The sequence below is a fragment of the Rosa rugosa genome, chromosome 6 (genome assembly GCF_958449725.1).
Source record: "Rosa rugosa chromosome 6, drRosRugo1.1, whole genome shotgun sequence".
Lineage (NCBI taxonomy): Eukaryota > Viridiplantae > Streptophyta > Magnoliopsida > Rosales > Rosaceae > Rosa > Rosa rugosa.
In genome coordinates, this window is record NC_084825.1 from 54380412 (window position 1) to 54399076 (window position 18665).

General features: G+C 39.9%; 4 protein-coding genes across 6 annotated transcripts; 2 read left to right on the forward strand and 2 right to left on the reverse strand.

Moving 5' to 3' along the window:
• Positions 1-3265: 3265 nt before the first annotated feature.
• On the forward strand, positions 3266-6628 carry LOC133713629 (uncharacterized). The gene is made up of 8 exons (XM_062139663.1): positions 3266-3397; positions 3619-3734; positions 4365-4445; positions 4615-4663; positions 4795-4891; positions 5314-5366; positions 5739-5801; positions 6044-6628. Exons 2-8 carry the CDS (start codon positions 3628-3630, stop codon positions 6317-6319), a joined length of 726 nt encoding a protein of 241 aa, XP_061995647.1. The 5' UTR covers positions 3266-3397; positions 3619-3627; the 3' UTR covers positions 6320-6628.
• A 522-nt stretch (positions 6629-7150) lies between these two features.
• LOC133713626 (probable GTP diphosphokinase RSH2, chloroplastic) lies at positions 7151-13366 on the reverse strand. Of its 3 annotated transcripts, none has more exons than XM_062139658.1 (18): positions 12949-13355; positions 12796-12854; positions 12566-12697; positions 12339-12479; positions 11772-11828; positions 11587-11681; positions 11095-11227; positions 10826-10990; positions 10500-10690; positions 10273-10339; positions 9995-10128; positions 9497-9563; positions 9234-9296; positions 8910-9154; positions 8695-8824; positions 8378-8470; positions 7937-8122; positions 7151-7760 (listed from the first exon to the last, which is right to left on the reverse strand). In XM_062139658.1, exons 1-18 carry the CDS (start codon positions 13283-13285, stop codon positions 7479-7481), a joined length of 2577 nt encoding a protein of 858 aa, XP_061995642.1. In that variant the 5' UTR covers positions 13286-13355; the 3' UTR covers positions 7151-7478. The 3 variants fall into 3 exon arrangements, with proteins under 3 accessions (XP_061995642.1, XP_061995644.1, XP_061995643.1); XM_062139660.1 differs by having other exon boundaries at positions 12566-12701; positions 12949-13030; XM_062139659.1 differs by lacking the exon at positions 7151-7760 and having other exon boundaries at positions 7943-8122; positions 8392-8470; positions 12949-13366.
• A 331-nt stretch (positions 13367-13697) lies between these two features.
• On the reverse strand, positions 13698-16392 carry LOC133713630 (uncharacterized). Its single transcript, XM_062139664.1, has 7 exons — positions 16090-16392; positions 15473-15563; positions 15219-15334; positions 14962-15021; positions 14817-14882; positions 14003-14202; positions 13698-13920 (listed from the first exon to the last, which is right to left on the reverse strand). Exons 1-6 carry the CDS (start codon positions 16144-16146, stop codon positions 14011-14013), a joined length of 582 nt encoding a protein of 193 aa, XP_061995648.1. The 5' UTR covers positions 16147-16392; the 3' UTR covers positions 13698-13920; positions 14003-14010.
• Positions 16393-16675: 283 nt separating this feature from the next.
• LOC133713628 (anthocyanidin 3-O-glucosyltransferase 2) lies at positions 16676-18613 on the forward strand. The gene is made up of 2 exons (XM_062139661.1): positions 16676-17254; positions 17453-18613. The coding sequence occupies exons 1-2, from the start codon at positions 16759-16761 to the stop codon at positions 18358-18360; spliced, it is 1404 nt and encodes a 467-aa protein (XP_061995645.1). The 5' UTR covers positions 16676-16758; the 3' UTR covers positions 18361-18613.
• Positions 18614-18665: the final 52 nt, after the last annotated feature.

Genomic DNA, 18665 nt, shown 5'->3' on the forward strand with positions numbered 1-18665 from the left:
TGAGCCCAGGCCCAAAAGTGAAATGATGCAAGCCTGACTCCTAATTTTAATGGAAAAAGACCAAAATGCTTAGTTTGATGAGATATTTACACGTATGCCACTGACCCAATACAAACACCCCAAAACAGATAAGCATCGAGACAACTCGACCCATTCTCGAGACCCAGCGACCCAGAAGAAGACCCGACCGAAATTTCTGTTTTCCGGCGACCAAGTGACGGCGGACCACCGGCGTCTGGTTCGTCTCCTCAACGCCGATCTATTTCTGGTCTCGGCTTTCTCGTGCGACAATGGACGGCGACGGAGTGAAGCCTGAATCTTCAGTCGGTTTCTGGGAATTTTCCGGCCAATCCGGCAATCACCGGTGGTGTCTGAGGTAGGAAAATTTATCCTCTCGTCGTGCTCCACCTCGTGCTATAATTAGTTTTTGGTTTTGCTGGTGTTTTGAACAATTGGTGTTTTTGGGTAGCGTTGGTTGTCGCTTTGTTCGTGGTTTCTGGCGGCTGTTCTGGGTTTCTCGATTCAATTCTGGCATCCTTGAGTACGAACTCTTCCTTGGCCGAGCTTAATCAGCTTTGCTTGTCTGATTCAAACGCTGTGTCAAACGCTGTGTCTTTGCCTCTACAGGTACTGCTTCTTATTCTTGTTCTGTTTCCTCTGATTCTGGTATTGTTAACAACCCAGACCCACTTCATGATGATCAGAAACAGGATTCAAAATTGAAATTGAAGAGCAAGAAGAGGTGCTACTTTAAAATCGTGAAATCTTTAGGAAAATTATGGTAAATCAATGGTAGAGGAATTGGGTTGAATCTTCGGGTTCATAAGTACTCTTCAATCATTGTAAATTATGCGCGTATGCCAGCAGGTTGAATGGTATTGGCATAGTTATTTACAATTCGTGTCTCGCCATATATGGTTTTGCCTTTTGATTTTGGTTGCTTTGTTATTAGTGCTGCTGTTGTTTAGGCTGCTATGCAATCTGCATTGCAAGAAATTATGAGTCGTTTGTTTCCATTTTTTAGTGCTATAATGTAATATTATCCTTCAAGAGCATTGTTTGCTAGGCAGGTCCAACTTTGGGGATGCTTTTATTCCCGAACTCATTGTGCTTTAGTTGTAGTTGACTGTTTGTTCAGATTGTGAGCTTCTTTTTTTGCTTCTCTGTGTGTGGTCTGTACTTAGCGAGATGGAGTGTTTGTACACTATAAGTTATATATTTACTTCAAAGTTTGCCAAATTTGTAGCAGATGTGCAACGGTCAACACAGTACCAAACATCTTGTAGTAGTTCTAACATCATGTAGTATGAGTACAGCGAGTGCAGTAGCAGGTTAGGACGAGTGCAATAGCAAGATTAGGCGATGACGAGTGCAGTAGCAGACCACGAGTACAAGTGCAGTAGCAGAACTGGACGAGTATGAGTGCAGCAAGTGCAGTAGCAAAACACGAGTTCAAGTGCAGTAGCAGAACTAGACATGTATGAGTGCAGCGAGTGCAGTAGCAGGATTGGACGAGTGTAGTAGCAGGATTAGGCGATGACGAGTGCAGTAGCAGAACACGACTACAAGTGCAGTAGCAGAACTGGACGAGTATGAGTGCAGCAAGTGCAGTAGCAGGATTGAATGAGTGCAGTAGCAAAACACGAGTACAAGTGCAGTAGCAGAACTAGACATGTATGAGTGCAGCGAGTGCAGTAGCAGGATTGGACGAGTGTAGTAGCAGGATTAGGCGATGACGAGTGCAGTAGCAGAACACGACTACAAGTGCAGTAGCAGAACTGGACGAGTATGATTGCAGCGGGTACAGTAGCAGGATTGAACGAGTGCAGTAGCAGGATTAGGCGATGACGAGTGCAGTAGCAAAACACGAGTACAAGTGCAGTAGTAGAACTGGACGAGTATGAGTGCAGCGAGTACAGTAGCAGGATTGAACGAGTGCAGTAGCTGGATTAGGTGATGACGAGTGCAGTAGCAGGATTAGGTGATGACGAGTGCAGTAGCAGGATTAGGCGATGACGAGTGCAGTAGCAGGATTAGGCGATGACGAGTGCAGTAGCAAAACACGAGTACAAGTGCAGTAGTAGAACTGGACGAGTATGAGTGCAGCGAGTACAGTAGCAGGATTGAACGAGTGCAGTAGCAGGATTAGGTGATGACGAGTGCAATAGCAGGATTAGGTGATGACGAGTGCAGTAGCAGAACACGAGTAGCAGAACTGGACACGAGTACAAATGCAGTAGCAGAATTGGACGAGTATGAGTTCAGCGAGTGCAGTAGCAGGATTAGGCGATGACGAGTGCAGTAGCAGAACACGAGTACGAGGGCAATAGCAGAACTAGACGGAGTATGAGTGCAGCGAGTGCAGTAGCAGGATTAGGCAATGACGAGTGCAATAGCAGAACATGAGTAGCAGAACTGGACACGAGTACAAGTGCAGTAGCAGAACTTGACGAGTATGAGTGCAGCGAGTGCAGTAGCAGGATTGGACGAGTGCAATAGTAGGATTAGGCGATGAGATAAGAGTAGTAGGAGAGTGAGGTCTGAGATTCTTTCTCTTAGCAACGTGTAAAAGAAAGATATATATATATATTTTTTTTCTTTTGAGAAGCAACATAAATGGATTATTCTCAGGAAAAAAAAAAGTAATATAAACAGATTATTCTCAGAAAAAAAAAAAAAGTAATATAAAGGGATTATTCTTAGAAAAAGAAAAAAAAAGTAATATAAAGGGATTAGAAATCAAAATGAGTAGTTAAGGGGGAAAAAAAGTAACATAAACGGATTATTCTCAGGGAAAAAAAAATAGTAACATAAAGGGATTATTCTCAGAAAAACAAAAAAAAGTAATATAAAGGGATTAGAAGTCAAAAAGAGTAGTTAAGGGTAAAAAAGTAAATTAACTCATGACATGTGGCAAGTGGAGAGCAGATTGTCCTTATTTGTAAGATTTAATCCTTATAAAGGGATTACAAGTCAAAATAAGTAGTTAAGGGTAAAAAAGTAAATTAACTCATGACATGTGGCAAGTGGAGAGTATATTGTCCTTAAGTGTAAACTTTTGTCCTTAAATGTTCAAAACCAAATGTTGTAGAGTTTTTTGTGTTTTGAAATCCTATCAAGGGGATATATGTAGTTTGCTACACTCAATACTACCGCCATGTGAAGGGACCTTGCTATCAGATGAAGGCCCAGTATCCAAGCGTTCAGGCCCAGCTCATCAAGTTATGGGCCAACGGACCTCAATCACCAAATAAAAAAAAATGGGGAGAAATTGAAAGAAGAAGAGTAGGCCCAAGTTCAACGATATTCGATAGAAGGTCTGTGGTGTCGTCCTCCCTCTCAAACCAGAATTCGATTCTCTCTCTCGATAGAGATAGGGTTACAGATCCAGAACCTGGTAAGCTCTCGTCCCTCCTCGCCTTTTTTTTCCTCTTCTCTCTCAGAACTTTCGCACCTCGTTTCTTTTCTCACTTCTCCGCCAATTGCTGATTCAGAACACAGATTTCAAACTTTATTTATTTAGTATATAGTAGATGCTACTGAAATTAGTGTGTGTTTTTTTCAGCTTCAATCTGGTTTTTGATTTATTTATTTTGTTTGTTTCTTGAATCGGTGTAGCTGCTGTAAATGGAGATACCATCAAATGAAATTCCAGAGCCCTCGGCGAATTCAACCGGTGATGCTGAGCAGCAGCAACATGATGTTGTTGTGGTTCCTGATGCATTGAATCACGGGTATGTGCTTCTTCTTTTTTTTAAAGCTATGCAATTTAATATCCTAAGATTGAGGGATATGACTAGTAGCAGCATAGAGTTGCTGATATTTATGTTTTGCGATGCTATTATCAAAGTGTTGTTCATGGGAACTGATCTCGGTTGGGACTCAATTGACTTGATTAGCTTAATGTTTCCAACGTGTTATATACTACACTGAAACAACAGTCGCTGAAGGCTTCTGTATGCACTATAGGCCATTTGTGCCACTGTTAATTGATAACGAAAACAATGTATGAATGACCTCGAGGGACATTTTAATGAATTAGACAAGTTTCAGATTGACCGAGTGAGGGTTTAGGTTGATATTCATAAGATTCACCTGTTAGGTGCCAATAACTTGACATCAGTTGATATGTATTCAGTTTCATAGAAATTCAAAGATAGGGCGCAAATGATTCAATACTATATATAAGGAATAACATTGTTTAGGGATCATTAGTGTTTTTCCCTTATAATTGAGACACTAAAAAGGAATATTACATTTTCACGGCATTAATTGGGTTTGGAAATCTGCACCCCAATTATGTTGTTTATTTTTATCTTTGATTTTCATATTAAAAAAAAGTCCTGTTGCACATGAGAATGCAGATCCAAGGACTCCAAGCACGAGATTGCTGATGGTGAAGTTAGAGGCATACTAGAAGTTATTGCATCCACTGGGAGTTTTTGGTAAAGCTGTTATCTATGTGAAATTTCCCTCCCTTTTGTTTGTCAAACTGATGCATTTTTCTGGGTGCATGCATCTGTCTTTAATTTGTTTACTCTTAGCTAAGATGCATGCAAAAGGAACGTTTGTTTTTGCTTGGTTGTTAACTTTCTTGTTATGTACATCTTACAGGCATGATTGGGACAAATTAAAGAGCATGCTATCCTTTCAGCTGAAGCAGGTATTTGGGTCTTCAAGTATTTATGGTTGTCGCATATATTCATACACACACACGTGCACAATGCATGATTCTATTTCTTGTATCTAGCACCCATATTATGATTTCTCTTCCTGATTGCCTGATTTATGAAGGTTCTGTCAGAGTATCCTGATGCAGAAAAGACTAGTGAGCAGCAAATTACTACTTTAGGAGAAACCTACCTAGAACTGGTGAAGAGGTTGGATGAAGGTATTCTCATTCCGCCTGATCATATATGATATCCACTTTATAAAGAATATCTGTTGCTTCCTTTTGTTATTCCTTGAGAGCCGTGTGATCTTGACACCCTACACTATCTCATGTACTGACAGTCTAGGCCATTCTGGGTTTGTATGAAAATGGGTTGGATGGTACTAGCTAATGGCAAATCAAGGTTTAGGGTTTTTGGGTTGACTGATAATCAAATCTGGGCTTTTTAAACACTGGATGACTGGAAGGATCATCATTCACAGTGGAAGACGTGAAGCTGCATCTCTCTCTTAGTTTAGTTTATATTTTCTTTCCTATAAGCTTGTTTAGTTTATGTTGTTATGGGATTTTTATAGTTTCATAGGATCTTCAGTTACTTTTGTTTTTATGGGAATTGTTTATAGTATGTTTCTTGATTGCAGCTCTTCATGGTTTTACCGAAGGTCCTCCATTTACCCTTCAGAGGCTTTGTGAGGTGATCACTTCAACTTTATACTATGTATTTATGTGATGAAAATATCCAGCAGGTATTCTTCATTATTGTGTTCTGCGTCTCATTGTTGACGCTTTTCAAGATCTTTGATAGTTGTGTTAAATTGTCTACATTAGCTACCTTTCTGAAACTGCTATCCCTGTCTCTCCTTTCATCTTTCTGTACCCCATTAGATGGTTCCCTATTATTTCTAACTGAAAAACATGCGGTATTTTCATATATTTTTGGTACTCTCTGAGTTGTTTGTAGACTGTTATACTGAGTGCAAGTCTTTTGCTTATTTGATATGTTAAATATGATAAAACATATCTGTTTGCCGGATATAATTTTTGTTTTCAAATTTGTGTCAAGCAGATCCTATTGGATGCACGCAGCATCTACCCGAACCTCTCAAAGCTTGCTCTAGCTCTAGAAAAGGTATATTAGCCCAAAACCTTACACTCTTTTCCTCCACTTTGGCTATTGCTTTTCAAAATTTAGGCTTCTTAGCTAAATGTTTAATTGAGAGTGCAAAGGAAAAAACACTGACAGTTGAGGGAAGAATTGTTAAACTTTTCCCTGTAAACCAACTAAAGTACATTTGTTAGTTTGATTTTATTAGATTTTGTATTTTATATTTTATTTCATATCATTACCACTTGCATTTTCCTTGCTTGTAGAACCTATTGGTGACATCTATGCTGACAATCTCAACGGATCCGTATCCACAATCAGTGTTGCAAAAGACAGATGAACCAGAAAAAGCAAGTGAAGAACCTAAACTTCACTCTGACTCGGTGCAAAATGGGGTGGAACCTATGGTAGGTGACAGGGATGAAGTAATGGTAGAGGTTGAGCAGGCCGATATCGACGATGACATGGCCATTGCCATGGAAGCTTTTGAAGATATAGTTGGGTCATCAGAAACAAATTCAGTGCAGACCAATAACTCTTAGTCTTCAAGTGGAGTCAAGATATCGCCTGTTCTACAAAGCTCACTGGTTGATATGTTTTCTGTTGAACAGAGACCCTATTAAGGTCCGAAAGTCTACATGAGAAATCTGGTATTCGGCTTGGTAAGCCATCAAGTTAGCAGCATAGGGAAACATGGATCTGGCCGCATAGATTCACATTCTTATCATATATGTATGCTTGATTGATGTAATAATACAATATGAGCAGTTATATTGATAACCATCAATTGGCAGAGGAAGTATGAAGGGAAAGAAGATGATGATGATGATGGAATTTAGCTCTTTTGTAAATTTTAGCTCTAAACCTAGAAGGCATGATACTCGGGTTATTCATGAATGGCATCCGCTATTGAGAGGATACGAGAATGGGCGCTTTGCCCTTACGTTGTCGGCTCAATTTTTTCTTGAAAATGTCTCGAAACATAAGCTGAGCATCAGCAAAAGGTGACACAGCTCGAGCTCAAATTTACGTTTTGAATTCTATTTCAAACCTCGCTCAAATTTCGTTGAATTGAGTCAAAAACCCTTTACTGAGGATTGAGTTCAAAATGACTCGCGCGTAGTGCTTTTCATCAATTCAAGTTGCTACGTAAGAGATATTCAGTGAACTTTCAAATGCCGAAACTTATGTAAACATCAGAAACCTCCTTTGTAAATAAAATTACATTTCAAAGTTCTGCGCAATTTAGGCCAAATCCCCTTGCCGCAAATTCTTAACTACTGAAAATGGGACACCAACTTCGTCGTCAAGCTGAAACATTATCGTGGCATTTCTGGTAAAAACGTCACCCACTTATTAACTGGTTGAGGATCGAGTTCAAATTCCACTTTTTGGATTCGGATTTTCAGATTGGGGTTTGACACTTTTTTATTATTATTACTCTTTTATAATACAAAATTAGTTGAAACTTATATATTCTACACAAATCACTTACATTGAAGCATCTGTTCTATTTTCATCCTAGAGTACCACTATAGAGCCCCATCAACACTTCCAAAAATTGTATTCTGGGTATTGCTTCCTCTTCATCTTTTTGTCACTTTGAACTTGAGAACCCTTGAATAGGATGTGATACTATAAATTCAAGTATGCCATTCTCTTTTCCTGTTTCAGTAAGGAGAAGTTACTTTTATCTATTTATTACGCTCTGACTTCAACCACATCACCATCTCTGAGCTTTGTATTGGGCAACACCAGCTGACCATTAACCAAAACCAGTTTTCCGTCTAGTCCTTTCCTTCTAGCAGCATCTGCGGCGGTGCTGCCTGTTGTCAACCTCATTATTTCGCCATGCGGCCAACATATAATCACCACTTCCCCAAGGACAACAGAACCCCGTCGATACATGGCTTGTCCATTTCCATAAATTGCTTCAGACCGTAATTGCTCTTCCCACCGTAGCATTGTCCTTAGCAAATGCACCTGGAATTTGAAAGCAGGCATTAGCTTTTGGAGCCCTTTGTGTACATGTCTGATACAAGAACTCCACATATATGCTTAACATTAGTCGGGATCATGAAGTGAAGCAATAATGCCAGGATACATGAAGCAAGTGCAAGCAAGAAGGAACGGGTGTCTGAATGTGGTCACAGGCAAACCTTGTTATTGATGCTAGTTTCCATGGAAGTTGATGTAACTGAGTTAAATCTTGGCGTAGGTGTAATGTAATCAAGCTGTCTTCCCTCAAAGATAGCAGAAACAACAGCCCAATATTCAGATTCTTCTTCATCTGTCAAATCAATCACCTGAATGAATGTCGGCAGTAATCTCCCAAACTGATCTTCCTGCACAAGAAAACAAAATTTCATATTCACCTAATGAGAGTCGATACATTGCATGGAACTAACTGATTGCCACTTAGTTATGGATCTCTCAAATCTCAATCCCCTTGCATGCTTTACATTGTAGATATATATGTATACATACACTCTGGATCTGAGTTTATTATGAAAACACAAGCACTTTCTTCTTCACTTAGTTCTGAAGATCGAAGAGATGTTCCACATTTCCTACATATCAGGATGTATATATTAACTTACCTTGTGGTACATACCATCTCGACAAAGCGTATATTTCTCTAGGCAAGTGCACCAATCCCCATGTCCTGGTTCACACCACCATTCATCAGATACCTGGAATGCCAAGTCAAAGCAAATGTGATAATCTAAGCAGAGTACTCAGTTGAAGGAAGAAGAGCAAAATCAAAGTCAATGAGGAGATAATTTGGGAAAACTTATTATTCCGCTGATTAAGAAATGGATCAGACAAAAACACTGTAAACAGTCTCAAAGCTCGTTCCATGAATAAAATTTCAGATTAAATATAGTGCGATATATTCGAAGTAATGCCAGTCAACCTTCTTATATAACCTTGCATAGGCTTCCCACCGTTGTTTTTGAAAAGAATATTTTCTATCAGCGACTGCTTCTGAAGCTTCTAGTCCAAAGCTCACGGCAACGAGTAATTCCCTTCCATCCTTCTCTACTCTGTATTGTCAAAATTAATCATATGTTATTGATTCATACTCTCCTAGAGAAGCGTATGTAATCTAGACATCAAATGGTCAAGTACCTAATGACAACTGCAGCAAGAAGATGACTTCCATCCACTCTAAGAACTGGATGCCCAATTTTCAACATACTATACTTCTGAAAGAAATCAATTTCTCTATCATTTTGGTCGTCCATAGTTTTGGAGATAAAGGATGTTGCATCTATTTCAGATTCATCAGTGCTGCTTCTGTTAGACAGCTTGTTTCCAGTCTCTTTATAAAGCCAGTGTGCTGCAAGTCCATGTTCTGCATACTCGTGCATCCTCTAGGAAAGTGAATAATCAGTTAAATTGAATGGTGCCAATTGAGTCTGATCCCATTTAAAGTTGAAAGAAAGTTGGCACCTGCGTTCGTATTTGAACTTCCAAAGGTGATCTGTCAGGACCTTGTACTGCAGTGTGCAGAGACTGTAGAAGGGGATTTGCATTTAAGATACGGAAAAAAGGTGATCTCTCTGATAAAATGCACAACATACACGGACATAGCTAACCCCAAGTATAGTAAATACATGATATAATCTTTATCACACTAAGAGTAAACAATTCCAGGTTGTCAAATCATTTTAATGGCGTTCTAAACATAGTGCAATCAAAGCTGAAAATCTGACCTGATAGCCACTAGGCTTTGGATTGACAATGTAATCATCAAACTCACCATCAATTGGTGTCCAATGCCTGCACATAAAAAAACAACATCACAAGCCAATCAATCTTCCTCACTCTCTCCATATATGTTATGCATTACAAATTAATATAAGAAACTTATGGCAAAGTAGTCCTATCTATACTCAATACAATACCAATTGGTTGACCTTCAGTGGACTGTTGATTTACTGTTGTTTAGTATGTATTCATTCACACCAAATGAAAAATAAAGGTTTCATATTAGTCATAAGTCACAACTTGCATCTATACTATTATATCAAGGCAAATTGTAGCATCTAAAGAAAAATTTCAACTCCAAATTTTGCTCCATGGTTTAGGCAGTTACCTAACTAATCCCACTCCTCCCTATCATAAGTAAATCCCGCAATAACTAAACAAAAAGGAAAACGGAAAGTCTCCATTTTCTATGTAAAAAAAAAGATATATTAAAATAGATATACTTGTGCACAGTGTCGAGAAGACTGTAGCAACATTGGACAGCAGGTCCATGCAAAGTTCCATTCTTGTCTCCAACAACTACCCTTAATGCACGGGCATCATAAACTTTATTGATGCTGACATCTTTTCGTTTCATCTGAAACAAATGGAGATACAAGCACAATGTTTTAGAACAATGGAATTCTACATAAGACCATATGCGTACTTCACAAAAACTGCAATAAATTCTAGGTAAGAAAATGAACCCCGCAACATATTAAGCCATGAAGTGAATTAATACCTTGCTGTAGATGCTATACAAACTTTTTAAACGGCTGGATAAAGTTACTTCCATCCCTGGAACATAACTGAAAGCATAGCACAGGAACATATTTTAAGTTTTTAACCTTGGTCAGACTGGAAATATGGTTATTATATATAATTTTGTGTGTGGATGTGTATGTGTCTGTTCAACTTTCAGTGAACATTGAACTGCAAGGAGCAATTGGAAAGGGGAAAAGAACATACGAAGTTGATATGATCAACTCCCGCTCAAGTGCCTCCTCACAAATTACCAGAGATGCTAAAGCAATTCCAGCATCATGCACAACCTTTGGTCTTTTATGAGACTCCAAATCTTGTCCTAGAGTACTTAGAAAATTAGACCGTTTTCTCCGATCTAACAATACATCGAAAGGTACTACGGCTTCCAAGAGATCCTGAAAATCATTCATCAACTTCAGTATCTAGGCAGTTTAGTTTCATGTATAACCTCATTCTTTTAGAGAACTTATTATTCTTCAGGATACCACATTATGAAGAGAAGCAACAAAGCTTTCCTTACAAATGTTTACCTTCATGGTTGTGACATCTTCATCATTGATGGATCCTTCATTGTCCGAAACTGAGCTTCCTCCATTTAAGGTGGATCTTGCAGATATTCTTTTCAAAATTCCTACTTTGCTGCTAGAGCTCCACATGGAAGCTAGATCAGCTCTCATGTTCTTAAACATTTGAGGCTGCATAAGAATTAGAAACATTCAATTATAGAATGAACAGTTCAAGCAACCCACAAAGATAATAAACAGATCTTCAATGACAGCCAAAGAGATTGTGAGCAGACCTGAAGAACAGCAAAGCACAGATCTTCCAGTTCAGCTTTCATAGCCCACAAACCCAATCTGGATGCTAGAGAACACCAAATCACCAAGGTCTCCCTAGCAACAGCTTGAGCTTTTGCCGGAGGCAGAGCATAACTGTAAAAAGATTATCATCCAGGAGTATGACCAATCTGCTGGTGTTATTAGCCTAAGACTTACAGAAGAAGAGAGAGAGAAAATTCCAAGCAACCAACTCGAAAATTCATTGTTGTGTTTTTTACGAACAAAGGATTCTGTTGGTTGGGATTCCCAAATAATCTATAGTATTAGAGGATTAGCTGATTTATACTTTATACATCACTAAAAGATCTTCAGATCAAGGAAGAACTTGGTGGTTGGTGCTTACATCAGAACAAAAAACTTATCTTCGAAAACTGTTTATCTTTGAAATAGTTAATAAAAGCATAAGGCAATCAATACAGCTGTAACATTAATAAAAGTTTAGAGACCCATACATTGTTCTCATATTGTGAAGACGATCTGCAAGCTTTATAAGCACTACACGTGGATCATCAACCATGCCCAAGAGCATGACTCGTAAGTTATTTGCCTGATAAATGCATAATGCAAGCATGAGATATAGTAAACTGCAGCATATAAAACTGATCTCATTTTATGATGTCAAATACAAGTCCTATACCTCCTCGTGACCAAGTCTCCCGTCATTCACATTTATCCTGCGGTGTCTCCGCAAAAGCTGCAAAGAATAGGGAACAGCACTGAGAAGACTCTAAAGAATGCCCTTCCACCATGGCAGAAGTGCAGTTGATCAGAAATGTGTGCCTAATGTTCTCAGTGAAATAACATTTGCACCATTATATCCCATCTCTCACATTTCAGGTGTGAATTTCGTCAGCTTTGATCATTAGCAAAAGCAATTACTTAAAACGATACACACACCGATGCTTAATATTTCTGTTGAAATGGAAGATGTGAAGATTACCAGAAGTATCTTCAAACCATATCTACCTGCTATGTCCATTATGTATGGCGACCCAAATGACAATGACATAACTTATGAGTTTTCATGATCACCAATTATTGACTACTTTCACGAAAGTCATGAGAGTTGCATCCCTGATGGGGAAAGCAAGGGTCCTATAGACATGAGACTGCTAATTCAAAAGAAACCGAGTATATTTTGATATATTTTCTAAGTTCTAACTCTTAACCAGCTCTTTATTTTTATTTTTATGAGAATAAATACCTGGTTTATGTAACTTAACCTGGAAACTCCAGCTACGAGCTTGGCCACGTCATCGCCAAATTCTTCTTCTATGCGGTTAAAACTTTCACATGTGTCATCAACGACATCATGGAGAATCCCAGCAACAACCGTCTGAACAGCCTGCAGCAAACTTTAAATATTTGAACGAATTAGGGGCATGGAAAACTTATTTTCAAACAGTAACAGGTAATAAGAAGGATGCATACTCGTTCGCCACTTGAAGGAACCAACATGGCCAAGATTCTTCCTGTATGGATGCAATGGACTAAATAAGGGTCTCCGGTCTTGCGTAGCTGGCCATGGTGAGCCTTCTTGGCAAATGCAATAGCTTTTTGCACCTGCCTTCACAGACAATTAAACTGTTTTAGTGGAAGCAGAATCATCAAATTCAATTCTATATGTACATTTGAAGCAGAAAATGAAAATGGCGGTAAACCTTTGGATCACTGAATATAGGATATCCAGTCACGTCTACTCCCTCCACTATATCACAGCCTGCACCACATTAACATTAAGCATAGTAATCAAAAGCATCATCAATGTTTGATTCTGAAAAATGGAAACAAAAATAAAATATGTGGTGTCACACCTGGCTGCGTTTCGAGTTTGGGCCACAAGAAATCAACTTTAGTGGAGAGACAAGCCCCGGAGGCGATGGCGACGGCGGTGACAGCGACTTGAGTGATGGTGGAGGTGACGGCGCTGTGGAGAGAGCCGGAGCCGGAGGAGGCGGCGGCGGCGGCGGCGACGAGGTTGGCAGAGGTGAAGACGGAGCTGAGGGAGGAGGAGACGGCCAAGTTGGGGGCAATCTGGTCCAAGACGCATCGGAATTTGGGGGAGTTGCGGAGGCTGAGACGGTGGAAGTTGTGGACGAACATTGCGGAGGAGGAGGAGGAGGTTGAGGTTTGGCATGAGGCAGAGGGCATTGCTTTGCTAATTTTTGCTAACTTGCTTTGGTGGGAAATGGTGGTTATGGTTATGCTTTCAATTCAGAAATGATGACAAGACCACAAATAAAATAAAATAAAAAGAAAATGGTACCATGTGTTGCCAGCCAAGCCAAGAGTTCTTGCCTTGTTGGTTAGAAGCAGACAACCGACTCTTACATCATGCAAAAGATAAGTCTCTCATGCTCACCCTCTAAACGCTGACACGTGGAATTAGATTGCGATTCTTTTCCCCTATCATGGTGCTCGGAATCTAAATGATTTTTTCTTTTTTTCTTTTCCGTAATTCAACTATTTTCTTAAACAATAATGGGTTCTAAGCTTAATCTTTTAATTTCCAATAGAGTTATCATCATCTATATACTGTGATATCGGGAAAAGAATATTAAGGGAGCTTCAAATCATACACATTGCTAGAGAATATTGATCGATGGCACAATATACAATGGATTTAGTTACAAGTCTGAGCACCAAGGCTACGATTAAGCACCTAATAAAATTCGCTGTTTATAATTAAGTGACAGGAAAACCCCGATTAGAGTTGATTACAGTCGTTTGGATGCGCAACTCGCCAGCTCTTATCAATTGAACAGTCCCAAAAAACCCAGATAAACCTGCGGAAATGATAAAAAGAATGACTCTACTTGATGGCTTCCCACTTTGCTGATAAAGAATACCAAGGTAACATTGTCAAACCTCAACTATTAGAATGATGAGGTGCCCACTGAAGAGTATCCAGCAGCTCTCATCTCCTTGAGGGTGTTAGCTAGCCAATCCAAGCCCTCATAAAGGCCATCACCCCGGAGGGCACAGGTCCCCTGTATGTGCCATTTTCTGTTCTTGAGATCAAACAGGCCTAGCCCTTCACATACTTCCATTGGGGACATAGCTCCTTTCTGTAAAGGGAGAAAACAAATCAGTCAGACAAAGTTGCAAAGGAACATAAATTGTGCATTAATGTATGCTGTTGCTGGCATGAATCCGCAAGAAATAGGCATACCAATTTTAACAAGCGAGAAGTAACCTACTGGCTAGACTCTTGGCAGTGGAAAGTAATTTGCTTTAGCTACTATGGGGATCTGGTGAATATGCAATGTTGAAGCCAAAAAGGTATCATCACCAATCAACTGTTTTCAGTTAATCATATGTCAAGACAAAAAGTTTTAGATGCACTGAAAATACTATTTCTCCCCTTTAGACACAGCAGCCTGCAGCTCTGTACTCCTTATTTGACATCTAACTGTGCCTTTAGTAGATTGTAATTTAAGCATTCTCATTTTTGCCAAAACAAAGAAAGGAAAAGAAAAAGAGAATTCTGATGTGGGACCTAATTACTTGAGGGTCAGACACCATGCATGACACATTCTAAGTTCCAAATGCCTAGCAACATTGACAGACTAATGATGGCAATAATCCCCTCAGAATCATCATTATTGTACGTCAATCAATCCAATCACCCATTACATCATTCATACTCTAAAAGGGATCAGAAACTAGTGCTATTACTTACCATATCCTGTTTGTTCGCAAACACCAAGATGACACTGTTGAGCATAAATGGATCACTGATTATGGCCTGAAAGAAAAAACATAGATAAGTAAGAAACAATTACTGGCAAATGTATTTGAACTGTATTTCTTTCTGAACATGCAACCTGAAATTCTGCCTTGGCTCGTCCAATTCTCTCCCTGTCCAAAGAGTCAACGACATAAATCTGCGTAGGCAAAAATACATATATATATATATATATCAAGAAACTTGTGTGTATTCAAGCAATAACAAAGCCAAAAGATGTGGACTAGGATGCAAGACATATTAGTAGAACGGCATACAGAAACCAGAAACAGGAAAGTAATGAAAAGAGAGACAAGTGACTAGCAAGAATCATAATGCAGTAGAACAAAACAGTACCAGTCCATCCGTATTATTAAAGTAATGCCTCCAGAGCGGCCTTAGTTTCTCTTGCCCACCAACATCCCAAACTGTGAACATCACATTCTTGTACTGAACTTTTTCCACATTAAAACCTGTTCAGAATAAGGCTACCTTAGTAAGTTGACAGCGAAACACGTATGCATGTTAACAGTACGGCAGTCAAATAACAACTTCCGAACAACAGAGCCTCATGTATCGGAAGACCACTTCTAGCGATTGAAGATACCCACCTATTGTAGGAACAGTTGACAAGACTTCTCCAATATGCAGTTTGTAAAGGATGGTTGTTTTACCCGCCGCATCTAGTCCAAGCATCACAACCTAAGCCACCACAAACAAAATTGATACAAGGAAAGTGAATAAAAGGTGATCCAAGTGAAAATCATGCTCTTTTTGATAGGCAAACTACGCTACAAGTCCAGCATTTGTATAATAAATGCATATGTAAGTAAAGCCATTTTTCATATACTCTGGTAACATTAGATTCTTTGTAAATCAACTTATCTATTTATCGACATCATCATAATAATCTCATCATCATAATTTGAGGGAATTTATTTGCTGCAGTTTCACTATCCCTATTACATAAATACAAGGAAAAAGAGCCAAACAGATGAGTAAATTCACATACAGAAGATACTAGATACGAGCATTTATAATTCTCGACACTTGAAAGGACAATTGAAAACTCCAACTGACTAAAAGTTAAAAAGAAACGCAACGAATCACTACTATATGAACCCTAGAACTCCTGGGCATGTATGATCATCTATTTAAAAAAAAAAATCATATGAAATTAAGAATAAAAAAAAAAAGTAGAAAGAGAAAAGAGGGGTAGAGGGAGTACTCGCATCTCAGTGTTTCCGAAGAAGGCATCGAAGAGCTTCCGAAAAGCTTGACCCATGACGACGATGGCAATTTCACTTCAAAAAAAAAAAAAAAAAAAAAAAAGGTCGCCGATCTCTTTCTCTGCTTGTATAAAGTGGGTGATGAACTTTAGGAGTTGGGGGGCGACTAAATTAGCAGACTTGCGGTGGCGATCAATTTTTAGAGAGAGAAACAACCCGCGCCAGCCGTGAGGAGATTTATGAGTGATAGAGAGAAAATAGAAACAAAGTAAAGGTTGCGTTTCTTTTCTATAATTTCTGCAGCAACCCAAAAAGAATAATCATGTGATATTCTTATTCTTTCATTTTCTTTTCTTTTAGTGGACTCACTCACTGACCCCCATCTTGGGCCTATTGGGCTTTTTCTTGAAATGAGTCAGCCGGTCTTAAACCAATCTAGCTCGTGGGCCTGGCCGGGGGTTACCGCGTGCTCAAGTGTTACTGTAGAAGCCTACCGGTCTCCTCCTAGAAACAAAAGTAGTTGGCTTGTGACAACCACCGTTGTTACTATACTACTTTGGTTCTATAAATACAGACCAAAGGCACATGGAAAAAATAGAATTGCGACCACTTAAGTAGGTCCATATCCCTCACGTAACTTGAGCTTTACGTACGTAGTTCTTGACTTCATGGCACCAGCATCAAATCAGGTGGGTGGTCATGTGGCGGTGCTAGCCTTTCCCTTCTCGACTCACGCCGCCCCGCTGTTGAACATCGTCTGCCGCCTCGCCTCCGCCGCCCCAAACACCCTCTTCTCATTCTTCAACACCAAGCAATCCAATAGCTCGATCCTAGCAAGCAACACGTCATCCATACTACGTAACAGTAACGTAAGGGTGTGTGAGGTGGCGGATGGTGTGCCGGAGGGGTATGTTTTTGTGGGTAAGCCTCAGGAGGACATAGAGTTGTTCATGAAGGCTGCCCCGGACAACTTCAGGCGGTGCTTAGAGGCGTCCGTGGCGGAGACCGGGAGGAAGGTCAGCTGCTTGGTCACTGACGCTTTCTTTTGGTTCGGGGCTCACATGGCCGATGACTTGGGAGGACTGCCTTGGGTACCGTTTTGGACCGCCGGGCCAGCTTCACTCTCCGCTCATGTACACACCGATCTCATCAGGAACACAACTAGTACGTACGTATACATATATTATGATTCATCAATATCATATATACCGAAATTAATGCTTTATTAATTTAGTCTCATCATGTGTGTACCAAAACAAGCAGACACAAGTACACATACATATCTATTGATCGACCCAAAATGGTTATATTACTAGCTGACTTGTCTCGATCGATCATTCATATATATGTTCAAATAAACAGGTATGGGTGGTCACGATGGAAAAGAAACCATCACTGTCGTTGCAGGAATGTCCAAAGTACGACCCCAGGATTTGCCAGAGGGAATCATCTTTGGAAAGTTGGACTCCCTCTTTTCACGGATGCTACACCAGATGGGACTAATGCTACCACTTGCAACAGCAGTTTTCATCAACTCCTTCGAAGAACTAGACCCTGTGATCACAAATGATTTGAAGTCCAAATTCAAGAGGTACCTCAACGTGGGACCCTTCGACCTACTAGAGTCACCAGCACCAGCAGCCACCACCACACTGCAGACTGGGGACGTTGTTGTCGGAGATGGCTGCTTATCGTGGCTTGACAAACAGAAGGCGGCGTCTGTAGTGTATGTGAGTTTTGGATCAGTAACAAGACCATCGCCGGAGGAGCTTATGGCGCTAGCCGAGGCGTTGGAAGCCAGTAGGGTTCCATTCTTGTGGTCTCTTCGGAACAATTTGAAGACTCCTAAGCTAGACGAGTACATAAGCAAAGCAGAATTGAACGGGATGGTGGTGCCTTGGGTGCCACAACCACAGGTCCTAGCACATGGTTCAGTTGGAGCATTCGTAACACATTGTGGTTGGAACTCGGTGCTTGAGAGCGTAGCAGGTGGAGTGCCCATGATATGCAGGCCTTTCTTCGGCGATCAGAAACTTAACGCGAGGATGGTAGAGGATGAGTGGAAGATTGGTCTCAAATTGGAACATGGGGTTTTCACCAAGAATGGCATGCTTAAGAGTTTGGACATACTATTGTCGCAAAAGAAGGGGGACATAATGAGAGACAAGATCAACACATTCAAACAACTCGCACAACAGGCCGTAGAACCAAAAGGGAGCTCCACTAGGAACTTTGAATCATTGTTGGAAGTGATATCTACAGCCAATTAAGTATAACCAACCACAACTACATTCCAGAAGAATAAAGAACTACTAAGGGTTACAGTTGAATGAATGTGCTTCGACTTGTCTGAAGTTGAATTATTATACTTCTAATCATCCTTATAGAAAAGCCATAGTTCTTCGTGCAACTTCACTCAAATATTCTAGTGTTACTCGTCTTGTTGATACTTGATAGTACAAAATATCATCGTTTACACTGAAACTACCGTATCCAACAAAAATCAAGCAAACTAGACTTCAAAGAATTCACTATCATTGGACCCAATCGAATTGAATCTGTGGTAGGAAAGAAA